The 14,159-nt window shown below is 34.2% G+C and overlaps 1 protein-coding gene and 1 long non-coding RNA gene across 2 annotated transcripts; one reads left to right on the top strand and one right to left on the bottom strand.

Annotated features, from left to right (window-relative positions):
* Positions 1 to 2,026: 2,026 nt before the first annotated feature.
* Positions 2,027 to 5,942, bottom strand: LOC148863769 (uncharacterized). Its single transcript, XR_016109398.1, has 2 exons — positions 5,545 to 5,942; positions 2,027 to 2,713 (listed from the first exon to the last, which is right to left on the bottom strand). It is a non-coding gene; the product is annotated as an uncharacterized LOC148863769 (long non-coding RNA).
* A 6,098-nt stretch (positions 5,943 to 12,040) lies between these two features.
* LOC148863770 (uncharacterized) lies at positions 12,041 to 12,592 on the top strand. The gene has a single exon (XM_088976280.1). It carries the CDS (start codon positions 12,041 to 12,043, stop codon positions 12,590 to 12,592), a length of 552 nt encoding a protein of 183 aa, XP_088832406.1.
* The last annotated feature ends 1,567 nt before the right edge of the window (positions 12,593 to 14,159 follow it).

Here is a 14,159-nt window from a genome sequence, read left to right on the forward strand (position 1 = left end):
CAACTCTTGGGGTCACCTATTAATCGAAGGTTGATAAAGAAAATTAGCATCTGTGTTTTTTTTCATGACACCTAAAGGTGAATTAACACTAAGTATTAAATCATCACAAAATGAAAGTTCAGATATTAGATTGTCACATTTTAAACTTTGGGCACTAAATTGACATTCAGCCTAAAATACATGGTATTTATTGAAAATTTTCCCTTTTCTTACTAAAAACCAAAACATAAGCGTGAATAGATAAACTGCCCAAAATGTGCCCAGCCCAAAAACTGCCACAACAGCCTACGTAGTCATGCAAGAAGCGATCAATCAATAATTAAAGCTGTCACAAAGGATCCGTATATGCCATAGCGTTTCATGATTGGCTCTGCATCTCCTGACTACGAGAACCCTGCCAACGTCTGTCCGAGCCACACATGGAAAATATCTCATCCTCTATCATTGGGGAAGTTTCTGCTCCGAACAATATATGTTCCAAAGTGTTTCCAACATCATCTGTGTAGTATAGCCCTCATATCTATCGATTCTATCCATCAATGAATGCCACACATGATTGAGATTAAATCATGATGGGACATGTTTATATTGGGACAATGGGAGTATGGGACCATATATCAATTTCTTTTTTGGGATATACTAGTATGCAAAAACCTATGTTTGGTTTGAAGGAAAAGATGGTCAAAGGAAGGGGAAGACATGGAAATCAATACAACAGTTATGAAAGTTTTTTACCTTTTCCTTCCTTTCCCTACATTTTTCTTCAAACCAAATATAGCCTAAAGGTAAAAAGTGGGACCCAATATGATCAAACAGTTTAGCGGTTTGAGTAATTTAAAAGTTTCGGGCAGTCATACTGTTCAATTCAGGAATTGGTCAATGGTCAATTGTCTAGTTCCATTTTATATTAAGGCGGTCGAACCATTCGACCTATAAACCAGCCAATTGTCTAGTTCCATTTTATACTTGGCTAAAAATTTTTCAAAAAACAAACATTATCTTAGTTAACAAACCGTTGTCCTAGATGATTGAACTACTAAATTGTTTGATATAGTAAATGGTTTTCGAGACATTTTTTTAATTATATATTTTTAAATATCATGGTTTGATCCATTCAAACTGGATGACCAAAATGTTAACCTATAAACTGGTGGCCAATTTAACTTACTTATTTAGATTGATTAGTTTTGTTAATTTAATTTAATTAGTTAACTTTGTTTGCTTAATTAATTTAATTTACTGATTTAATTACTTAAGTTACGTAATTATCTTAATTAGTGTAATTTATTTAATTTAATAAAATAAATTAAATACTTTATAGTCATTTAACTGATTTATTGTATTAATTAATTAAGAAAATTAAAATTCATTTTTACTTTATGGCCATTTAATTAGACCTTGAAATAATTTACTTAATTAACTTTATTAAATTGTCTCGTTTTCAAACTTTAGCTCGAAAGTGGCCTTTTTCAAATTTATCAGTGCTGTATAACATTGTCTAATGGATATTTCAATGTCATCTATTTTTGCCTAGAAATGGCCTCTGTATAACATTGTCTATTTTAATTAGAAATGACTTGATTTATTCTTTAGGGTCAAAACTAACATTTTTTTTACAAAGTTCAAGGTTATTAGAGCTGAAATTCCCTTTTTTTTTTGTGATTTAAGGTGGCTAACATTTCTAACTGAATGTTTTGAAAACTAAACCGAGAATTAAGCCTAAAAGGGGCCTAGTTCCAGGTTATTCCGGTTCAATTAATGGTTCAGCTTGAACAGATTCCAGTTCAATTAATGGTTCGGCTTGAACAGTTTCCAGTTCATTGGTTTTGTATGACTAAAGGGAATTCCGGTGATCCGGTCTTTTTTTTTTTTTTTTTTGCATCAGATGTCATCAATCATCTGCACCTGATTACTTTGACGAAGAAAAGGGCAAATTTCTTAAACTGCCCTAATTGGTTAATTATACAGATTCAATATCTTTACTGTTTCTAACAATTGACTAAATCTTACTTATTGTCAGTATCCCTTAATGAAAAGTTTAAAAATATTATTTTATCCATCATTTTTTTTTAATTTTTCAAAATGAAACTTTTGATCGAACATTGAGATTTTGGTCGTTGTGGTCTACAAGAAAACTGACGATCAAGAGTGTTGGTCGCCGTTGTTCCCATTGTGGAAGACGAGCGCTCTTGCTCTGCTTCTCCATCTTGGCTTGGGCCATTTGGCTACCACACTAGATGCTCAGTGTTGTATGGTTTCTTTTGTCATTGTTCCTTATAGAATCATCCCACCTTCTCATTTCTTCATGGTTGTATGCCAACAGCACCATCGATCCCTTTTTTTCTTTAATTTGAGGCCATCCGACGCGTGCAAGTGCACTCTGCCTCTTAGCTTCAAACTTCAAAGCCTCTGCTTCTTTTACATTCAATATGTTAAAAGGGGCAAAATCTTATTCCCTACCTCGTTATTTGCAATGATTCTCATGCATCCACCGGAATAGTTGCTGAAATCCCAACATTCCTGTGGTTGGGCACGGAACCTAGACAAACATTAACATTAACATGCCGAATTCGAGTATGTCAAGATTGTGCAGAGACTGTTTCTGTAAAGAAGCACAACCATTCTCGTCCTCCCACTGATTGGACTTATGGAGCTTCTGCTTGGGTGGATCAGTCTTCCTCGTTCTGATGCTGCAGATCTCGTTCAAATGCTCCTGAACATGTGCCAATTACAAGTACTTTGAGTTCTTGAGCTGAAAGCGGACCTGGTGAATATTTGCAGCCTTTACAAAATAACCATCTTGCAGGATTTGCTGTTGCTGTTGAAGATTTGCATATTTTCCAAAAAAATAAGGATGGCAATTTTTTTCATTTTCCTGATTCCCGTGGAGATCTGCCCCGAACGGGGCGGGGATGGGAATGATTTTCCCTCCACTGAGATGGGGATGTGAAAATGTTTGTCCCTGTTAATAGGGATGAGATGGAGATGGAGATGGGGAGAGCATTCCCTGCCCTACGGGGATCCTGATCCCCACCGCACGGGATCCCCACTAATACATATGTATATAGGTTTGCATACGTTATATATGTATATATATAAACATACATTTGTATATTAATATTTTAAAAATATGATTTAATATATTTGAATCTTTTCTAATAGGATTGTAAATTTTGATTATTTTACTTTTATTTTTTAAATAAAATAAAAAATAAAAACAAAATGGTTAACCTTATAAAAAATCACAAATAATGGAAATCCCCGTGGGGATGGGGATAACCTTATCCCTGTTAGCATGGACGGGGATGGGGATTTTTGCGGGGCCGCCCAGCCCGATTGCCATTCCTACCAAAGAATCCATCTCTAGGGTTCAATGAAACATACCTATTATTGTTGTTGTGTATGCTACCTCTTTCTACATCTGTTGTTGAGGATGAATATATGAATTATTATGCAATCCAAATACCATCAAATCTCACTCCAACCCAAGCCAAAGGGATCCTAAAAAACACCTTTGCAGAGGGAAATCTATGAAGCCAAAAAGATATGGTATGGGAAGAGTTTTGACCCATGAATTTTGATAAATAACACCTGATTGACTACCTGATTCCAGTTGACTGGTCAAAAGTTTTTCAGGTATCATATCCTTTCCATATCGTAGTTGAACTCGCTTGTAGGTCTAGAACCCAAGGGCAATTAAAGAGAGATTTGCTCCATCTACCATTGAAATCCTACCAAATTATAGATGAGACTTTATATGCATTCTTTCAGCTACCAATACCAATGCATCCTACCTTGCTCCTTGATTTGATGTTGGGGAACCAGTATCCTCAAGGATTGAACCTCTCCTTTAGGAACTTGAGCAAAACTTAGAGATCATAGCAGAAAGGGTTCATAACAGGGTTCGCACCCGTGTGATTATTGAAATAACGAAAGCTTCATTTGAGGGCTTCTTGTGGTGCTTGCAGGAGGCCCTTCTCGTGCATTTTCCTTGAGACATTCTCAAATAATTGAGGATGATTTCAAAGCACTTTAAGATTTGTTCTGGTCCAACGGGGATGGGTTACCATGATTCAGTAAGTGCAAAGCCCGTTTGAGCACCCATTATAGCTTTACATTGGCAATATATTCCCATGAAATAAAGAATAGAAGTGAAGAGATGTTCCCAATGCAAGGCAGTAAAGGCTGTTCGAACGAAAACTGGATCACCCACCAATAAAGCACGTTCCAAACCTCTACCAACTTCATCTTACATGGCATGTTCTCATACATGGTGGGTCTTAGTTTCAAGTTAAGGTGTGCGGTGTGAGATGATATTGGTAGAGGGTTGGAACGTATTTTGTTGGTAGAAAATCCCAATTCGTTTGAACGGGTCTTGCACTGACTAAAGTAGATCTTGATTTGATAGCTAAATTTTCAAAAACCCTCATTGAGCGCTTCAAACGTGTGACACTGGAAATATATGGCTCTTTTGCCAAATCCAAGTTCCCACTACCGCCAACTTCAGGTCAATGGAGTCCAACTGAACTCTTGTGTGTCTTGTGCTATCAAAATGCTGAAGCAGCAACAAAGTTCCTTAAGAAGACCTATAGCTTGCACAAGAAACTTTGACGACTTTGAGGTGGGGTGCAGTTGTGCTATGCAGTTCTGTATGAATTGCTTTGGCAGAACACCTCTATGGTTTTGTCTGTATTTACTATGTTACTCAAACAAGAGAAGTCCACCTATGCATTTTGATTTTGCCCTCTTTAGAGAGAGAAGGGGGTTGGAAATTAAAGAGAGAAGGGGGTTGGAAAGGAGGAGAATGGATGGTGATCCTTGGAAAGGGCATCTTGGGTATAATTTTAAATTGAATAAAACAAGTGAATTCACATGTAAATGGTCTAGGATGGAGACTTAATGAGAAAGAAAGTGTGAGTCAATTGTCAGAAATAGTAGGGGTACTTTGAGATAATACCGAAACAGTAGGAGTATAGTTAGTCAATTTCCTAAACTTTACGAGTATTTTTAAAAATCTTCAAAAAAAAAAAAAGAAAAAACCATTTACCACTGATGTGTGTGAACGATTTAACCACATTGCTGGGACCTCCAATGATTGGCACATATTATGCTGTCATCTTAAGCCGTTAAATGTTACTAACCATGTTATGGGCGAATCCAAATCTCCTACCCACAAAACATTGGGAACATCTCTCCATGCATAATAGTATGCAAGAGTAGGAATGGTAACGGGGCGGGGATTACATTCCCCATCCCTAACCCCGATCCCCATCGAGGAAAGGAATCCTCCTCCATCCCCGACTCCGATGGGGATGAATTCCTCGTCGGAGACCTAAATCCCCAAGGGTCACTACAAAATCCAAACTTCCAGTCGTAGAACAACTGGAGCAAATGCAAAGAATCAACATAGACTCCAAAATATACGAATAGCCACCATAAAGGCTCCAAAATATACGAATAACCACCAACTCCACCAGAAAAAAGGAAAATAGGAAAAAAAACAAAGAATCAATAGAAACCCATGTCAGAAAATCATTAACTCACCAAAACACTACCATTTGTCGATAAAAATCAAATGAACCCACCCGCTTGAACTCCAGAAGCAGCTGCAACACGTCTAAGACCTTTCTTTTTAATTATGAAACTAGCTTGCCCCTATAAACCCACTTGAGAGAAGAGCCAAGACAAATCCTTTCAAATTATCTGTCGAGAAATCCATTCAGAATTTCAGATCTTCTCTCCTTTTACTTCTCCTCCACCTCCTCATCGAGTGGTAAACGAGTAGTCGGCAACGATAGACATCCGATGACGTTCGATGTCCGATGGGTGAGTGGAAACAACGACGGTGGTCGACGACGAAGATGAAGGAAGAAAAAGACTAGGGTTCATACTTCAGAGTTCTCCACTTCTTTGTCTTTTGAAGACTTGAAGAAGTGTTCTGTGTCGAGTGTTTTTTAAGTTTTAATCTTTAAAAAAATGAATAATAATATAATATATAAAAAATATAAATATTATATAATAATATTATATATACTAATCGGGGCCGAGGCAGGGATTGTATTCCCCATCCCCGAACCCAATCAAGGATTCAGGAATAGCCCTATCCCCAACCTCGACCCCGCCAAAATACCCCTATACCCGACCCCATCCTGTCGAGGAGCCCAGGTATCCATCGGAGATGGGGAAAATTCTGGTCGGAGAGCCCAGATATCGATTGGGGACGAGGAAAATTACCACCTCTGGGAGAACAAAATGTTCTCCATGTGTGACTAGGTAGGCGTGACCGCGTGAGTATGAGATCCGTCCCGAGACCATGTTAATATCAACCATGCATTTGCTGGATCTGGCCCCTGGGACCCAGTCCCAACCTTTTAGCATCATGCCATCATCTAACCGACGAAAATACATACATAGAATTTTGACCCCACATCGTGGAGTTTTCGATTTTGTCCCTTTTGTGTCTCTTCTCCATTTGTATCAAAAAAGGAAAAAAAAAGAATTTAAATGTGGACTGCTCCGAGAAAACCATGCAGCTGTCGAATGAAATTCGCAAGTCATCAGTCATCACCAAATTAATATTTTATCACACAAAAATAATTTCCACATATGCTCAACAATATTCCCGGATTAAAAGCTCAGGTGAATGATGCAGTTTGCAATAAATCTGAACCGTCAATCGGATAGGTCACTTTGTTGCAAAATGATATAAATTTAGAAACAACAATTTCGATAAAAGTGGTATATAAAAACTATACTAGCGGAGTGCGATGCAGGGGCATCTCTCTTTGTCTCTTTAACCATCGACCTTCATCTTCAAGGTTCAACATCCAGTGGTGAGCACGTCTGTACAAGAGCGTCTGAGTCGGTGAGTCCCTTGCAGCGGTGAGCGTTCGACGGTTTGAGCAAGAAAGTAGCAGCAAGCTACGAGTTCCAGTTCCAGCTTACTACGGGCGGCGGCAAGTGATAGAGTCCAGTGGGTCTTCTTTAATCTATAGTTTTTGGGTTCATTTTAGTTCCCTCCTTGTTTTCTCCTTTGCCACTTGAATGATAAGTATTTTGTTTTTTATTTTTCCCTTTTCATCTAGAGCTCTTCCTGGTATTTTTGTTAGCCACCGAATCTGGACTGCGAAAAATTTTTAGCCACCGGATTCTTTAGTTCTTAAGTTCTTTGCTTAAAATTTGTACCGTAAATTTTATATGCATTTGCACAAATGCATAGGATAGATCGAAAGTAGCAAGCAAATTCGTTTTTAACCGAATCAACCGAAGTAACCGAAAAAAAAATTCGGTCCCGTTTGTTTGGTTTTTGCAAACTTCGGTATTCCTATGGGTTTTTGAAAATTCAGTTTATTCAGTTCCGTTTTTAATCGAATAAACCGAATGCTCACCCCTAATTAGGAAATCCTCAAAATTTTCTCAAGACAATCACCTAAAAAGATCTAATTTATGGATATTTTAAAAATAGGATTATGAGAATTTATGAGTATTTTAAGAATTTGATTATGACAATTTGGGGGTATTTATAAATGAAATTATATGATCCTATAATTATAAAAATATGATGAAAACTTTGAGATATTTTAAAATTCAATATAAAATCTATAAATATTTTACTAATTCACCATCGGGTTTGGAGAATTATATGCAAACCCCATCCCTAATTTGGGCATAAATATTTTCCATATCTCCCACCCTGTCTCTACCCCATCCCTGTTTAAGATTTAAGAAAACTGATGGGGTAGCGTAAGACCCATTTTTATAAGGAAAGTTGCCATCCCTATAATTCTAATATTTTTTATAACTAATTAACTAACAATAAATTAAATAACAATAGATTACAATAATTTATGATAATTTCTAAAAAATTATTGAAATTGCTATTGATTAGTAGTAATGTATGGTAAATTAATTATTTACAATAACAATGAATTAATGTAAATTATTTACTTTTTAAGCTTAAATTGTTACTATTAATCAAAGGAAATGCAATTACAATAAATTAATGTAATTATAGTAAATTATATTATTTTTAATTAAAAGTAAACCATTTGTTGTTAATTAATGTACAATCAGGTATGATCTAAGTCAACCAAGTGGTCTAGATTAGCGTGGATAAACTTGATAATTTTTATAAATTATTTAATAATTATTTATTGAAATAATAATAATAATAATGGATTGTTATTTAGATAATTATGGGACAATTTGTAATAGATTAATTTTCTAATTTAAGTTTTCTAGATTTTTTAATAATTATTTGTTGAATAATAATAATTGATTATTATTTAAATAGTTTTGGAGATTATTTTTTTCATAGATTAATTTATTAATTTTTAATTACTTATTTAAAAAATAATTGTGGATTATTAGTTAAAGAGTTCCCCTAAATTATTTGATAATTGTTAACTATAATTATTGATTTTATAGAAACTATTAAACTACGCTAATTAGTAATATCTTTTATCAATAAATTACTATTGTAAAAATTTAATGAATTTTTATTAAATTACAACGGTTAATGTAAATTACGCTAAAAGCTGAAATTTTGAACATTTATTAATAACCAGAAATTATTAGATAATGGATTGCTTATTAATTTTTGGTAGATTATTAAATTATTTAATACTTGTTAAATAATGGATTATTTAATAATATGGAAGATGCCATGAATATATTAGAGACATTGAATTCCCCTTATTCCCCTCTTTTTGTTTGAAATCACGTCTATGGATATAATTATTGTTTGAATCGGAAAACTATGTCTTAATAAATTATGGCCCTATTTATATGGAAAAGTAGAAAGAATAGAGGGGAATTAGATATAGAAGTGAAGGAGAGGATAGAACATGTATTAAGCTAATTAAGGAGAAAAGTTAGGTTGTTATAGAAATTGTGAGCCATGAGATGTGGGGGAAAGAGATAACCCAATGGGAAGGGAGAGGAATGAATAGAGATGAGAGAGAGTTAAGGAGAATGGAGGGTTGGGGTAATGGAGCAAGGAGAAGCAAGGTAACGTAGACTGTATATATGTCTATATATAATTGTTTTATATTTCAACATTTTAAATAATTAATAATTATTTATATTTTATATACTACTTTTAATTTTTTTACAATACAAAAAATTAGCTATAATTAATTTTAGCTAGGGTTGTTCATGAAACTAAAGAAACTGACCAATCCTGACCCAATTTGACTTGAGTTGGTCGATTTCTAATATTTTTGATCGATTTTGGTTCAACAATTTCCCAACTTGACTAGGTTGGATAAGTTTCGTTTTATATTTTAAATATATTTTTAATAGGGAAAGTGAGAAAATTCCCATATTCCTTAGTCTAAAATATTTTATATCATAAATTTAACTTTTTTAATTTATTTTTAAAAAAGCCATTATAATCATTTAAAATTTAATTTTAAATTCAATTTTTAAATTAAAATCTTTTGAACAACCAACCAAACTAAAAATTGACCCAAATCGTTACAACCCAAGTTGGTTGGTTTCCACTAATGGTTAGTGGCTAGGTCGATTTGGTTGGCCAAACAACGTACAACCAAACCGCACCATTTAGTGAACACTCCTTATTTCTGCTAAATTAATAGTCTAATCTCTAATAAATAATAATAGTTTAATCACCAATAATTATTGAAAATCTATAGTGAAAATACACAATTATTGGAAATAAGTTTGTAATGAAAATACAATATAAAACTAATAAAAGTATAATAATTACAAAAATAAATAAAATACTATAATTATATTAAATTAGTCATTAAATCGTGTAATCTCAAATAATAATTTAATATTTAATAAATATTAATTAATAAATTATAACTAAAATACGTAATTACTAAAAATAAATTTATAACAAAACTACAATAAATTAAATTAAAAAAGTTAAATAGTAGTATTTTATTCTCCAACAATTGTTGAAAAATTCCTGTTAAATAACATAACAAAAATAGATTTATATATAATTAATGAAAATATGTTTATCACAAAAAACAATAAATATTTACTGAAAATACAATATATATTAATTTTAATATATATAAATATAAAATAAATATAGATTCAGATTTTAAAATTATCATTATTAAATATTAATTTTTTGAAATTTATTTTCTAGAATTATTAATTGATATAAGTGAAATAATTTATAATATTATTTTGTTATTTAATAATATTAAAATATTAATTATTTGTTGAATTTTTTAATACATTAAATTTTAGACTACTTTTACATAATTTTGTAAAATATTAATTATTTATTTATGAACTTTATTATAATTAATTTTTGTAATTTTAAGGTTTTTTTATATTCATTACATAATTTTCTTATGTAATGCAAAAATACTCTTTAAGTCTTTATGATTCTGTTTGAATCTGAATAAGACATTTTGCATTCATTTCTTTGTTAATATGATTCACTTTTTGATAAGAATTTGTATTTTTTTGTCTTATTTATACTCACTGGTTTTGCAAATTTTGCATTTCAAAAACTAAATCTCTCTTATATAACATGACATGTGGACTACAAAATCTTGTTTCCTACCTCACAAATAAATAACCCTCTCCTACCTCTATTTTCTTTTACATAAGTGGAATATATATCACATTATTTTGCTTCCTAATTTACTTCTCATGATCAAATAATATAGAGCCAAAAATGTTTATACTTTTAGCTTGGGATGTGCCCGGGTTTATTTAAAAAACGGCATGTGCCCCAATCAATCCCAGAAAATAATTGAATATTATATGTTGATGCACGAAGAACAATAATTAAGCTTACGGTCCCATGGTTCCATTAATCCGTGACATGGTGAGGTACAGGTACTGAGGGTGGTGCGAGCTGCACCTCACCTTTTTCGGTAACACGGTAACCGACACACTCCCACATGCCGCCTACAGCAAACCTTCCGCCATGCGATGCAAAGTTATCTGACTGAGCCAAACCAATTAAACCAGCACCTCAACGCCTATCATTGTGATCTGTGATTGGGCGTCATCAGGGCCAGGTTGACGAATTCGGTTTTAGTCAGAGCAAGGCCTATTCAAACAGCTTTGTATTGGGAATATCTCTGAACTTCTGTATTTTATTTTCTGAAAAAATATTGCCAATATAAGATTGCAAGAGGCTTTTAGAATAATATGAGCACGAATTTGCACTGATTGAAACCGATCTCCAGGTTGACTGCTTCAACTTTCAACGAAATAGAGCTAGATGGCTGGTCCAATCCTGGCCGGCCCAGACTCAAGCCATATTGTCCAGAAGTCAATGGACCATTTTGTCAATGGGTTGGGTGGGGCCTAATTGGGGTCATGTGCGAAAATGCCTAACATATAAACCCAACCATCCAGACAGGCATCCAACCTAGGTTAGGTATACCCGACCCATACCCTGAAAATCCGGGAAGGTTGGGGGTTTCGATCATGTCAAAGTTTGCTAATCTTAGTCTTACCACTGAGACTGGGTCCACTATAGCCCCTGGATTTCCACCACGTGTACAGATCATCCATCTGAAATCGTCCAACACAACCTGAAAGTAAACGAGCCGTGTTTGCCCAAATGCTGACGAAAAGGATTGTTGCCGAGAAATTGACATCTAGGAAAAAAAAATCAAATACACAGGAAATCATTGCGACGAAGCCGTTGTTAAAAGCTAGGTATGTGTGCGTCCTTCGATCTGACAATTTCACAAGCAAAGCATGGTGGGTCCCACGCGCAATAACAGCCAAGTTCTCCTAACCGAGCACAAGCAGAACACAGAGAAAGCCAGAAAGGTATTCCGTGAATCTATTATCTCTCGTCACTCCTTTTCTGAATTCCTCCGACGCGGATTCGTCTACCATGTCAACCCTGACCCAACTGGCCAGAATCTCCCGCGACTCTTCTCTTCTTATATATATACAACACAACGTAACCCACCAAAGAACAAGGCCTCAAGTAGTCTCTACCCTCTACCCTCTTCAACTGCAGAAATCTGAACCAGTAAAAATTAAGAAAGGAACCATCCAATTCCTCCTTTCTTCTTCTTCGCACATGGGCAACTACATCTCTTGCACGCTGGCCAGCCCACCGGGGAGACAGTCAAGAGGCACAAGAGTGATCCTACCAAGTGGCGAAATCCGGCAACTCGATGGGCAGGTCAAGGCGGCGGAGCTGATGCTTGAGACACCCAATTACTTCTTGGTGAATTCCCGGTCGCTGCAGATTGGGCGGAGGTTTTCTGCGCTTAACGCGGATGAAGATTTGGAGATAGGTAATGTTTATATCATGTTCCCGATGAAGAGGGTCAACTCTGTTATCACAGCAGCGGATATGGGGGTTTTGTTCATGAGTGCCAACTCGGCCGCCAAGCGGGCTTCGGATGGAAAGATCAGGATCTTGCCGGAGGCTAGCAGTGGGGATTCACGGGTCACACCGGTGTCGGCTGTTAACAATTCGAGCGGTAGCGAGCCACCGTTGCCCAGACTGAAGTTGGATGATATTGAAGAGTTCTCAACCCCAGAGTTCAGGCATAGGTTATCGATGTGTAGGTCTAGGAAGCCCTTGCTAGAGACCATTACAGAAGAGCCCATTTGTTCGAGATGAAGATAAATTACCAGTTCTTCTTCTTCTTCCTCTTCTTCCTTTGACCCTTCTCTTTTGGAATGTAACTCTCCTAGTTTTAGCAAAAAAGAGAGATACTTAAGAGTTAGGAAAATTAATCATTCTACGTCAGATCGCATGAAAGAACTTGAACTAATAGTTGTATCCAAATATCCAATTAACGTTGTCCAGATTTTTCTGTGTGGATAATTTATATTTTGACTTTAGAGCATTGCCAGAAAAGGAATTGCATATATTTTGTGGGTTGGAACTCATCAGATAATTAGGGGACTTTTCTTGTTGTGATTTTCAAAGAAAAATTAAAACCAAATGCGTTGAAAACAAATTGTTTCTAAAAACAAAACATGGATAACATGTTCTAATTAGTCGTATGTCTCTTTTTCCAAAACAGGAACAGGAGAAAAAACATGTTTTCATCTGATGATATCTCATCATTATCATTCATAAATCCTACATTATTCCTGCTCCATTTTTTTTAAACCATCATTTTGATGGTTTCAAAATATAAATTGTTATCTGAAACAAAACCAACTTAGCTTTACTTTGCGTCTCAAAACAAAAATGTAGTTTAGGAACATGATTTTGTTCTTTTGCTGATGTCGCAATTTCATTAACATTCATGTTGTAGAAGCACCTCCTTATTGTGGGTTAATGTTCAAACACTTTTCTTGCGTGGATAATCCTTCTACCTGAAGCCTTGATACATTACCAAATCTCAAAAAAAAAAAAAAAAAGAAGTTCTTTCGCCTTTTCTCTTCATCTTAATGAATCAGATAGGTTTGAACTTTGAATATATATTAAAAAAAACATTTTTATGGAAAACCCACTACAAATTCCTTGCTTTGAAGCTTGAAGGTAGAAGACTTTACTTGGATGTAAAGAGAGGTTATAATTGTATGAATACTTTTCAAAAAAGGAGTACCATATAAGAATGAAATTTAAATAGAAATATGAAAAAGAATTTAAAAAAAGGAAAAAGAGAGGACGTGGTATGATTTCTTTCGTTACTTGCAGAGTTATTTGCTTTAATTAGTTTTTGATGGGGTCAATGGAAATCGTTATAAGATAATTACTTTTTTTCTGAAAGGCATTTTTATTAAAAAAATTAACTTTTATGTTCGTTACAATCTTTTAAATTGAAATACAATGCAAATATATAACTAATTAAGCAACCATTTCAAAGCTTGCAGTGAAGATCATGGTTATTATAAAAAATAAAATAAATAAGTTAAAAGAATAAATTGAATCAATTTACAATACATATAACAACATCAAATAATTTGCAAAGAACTAATCCTAAATAACAATATCATCAATAAACAGCAATAAGTATTCGATTGAAAATTTGTAAGGTACAAAATAAAACCCTTCTAACTTAAGAGAGAGAGAGAGAGAAACAAAACTATTGTTCATTCAAGTAGGAAAAGGGAGATGGATATGGTTTGATTGATTTTGATTGTAAATGCAGATTTTTTTTTAAAAAAAAGTGAACATTGTTGAGGATGTGCCATTATATGATAAAGATGATTCAATTAGTTTTATTAAAAAA

This window comes from Nelumbo lutea, chromosome 3 (assembly GCF_056320005.1).
Source record: "Nelumbo lutea isolate HS-2025 chromosome 3, American lotus-T2T, whole genome shotgun sequence".
Classification (NCBI taxonomy): domain Eukaryota; kingdom Viridiplantae; phylum Streptophyta; class Magnoliopsida; order Proteales; family Nelumbonaceae; genus Nelumbo; species Nelumbo lutea.

Bases quoted from the DNA above. Each gene is read 5' to 3' on its own strand.
- LOC148863770 (XM_088976280.1), top strand. From the start codon at position 12,041: ATGGGCAACTACATCTCTTGCACGCTGGCCAGCCCACCGGGGAGACAG.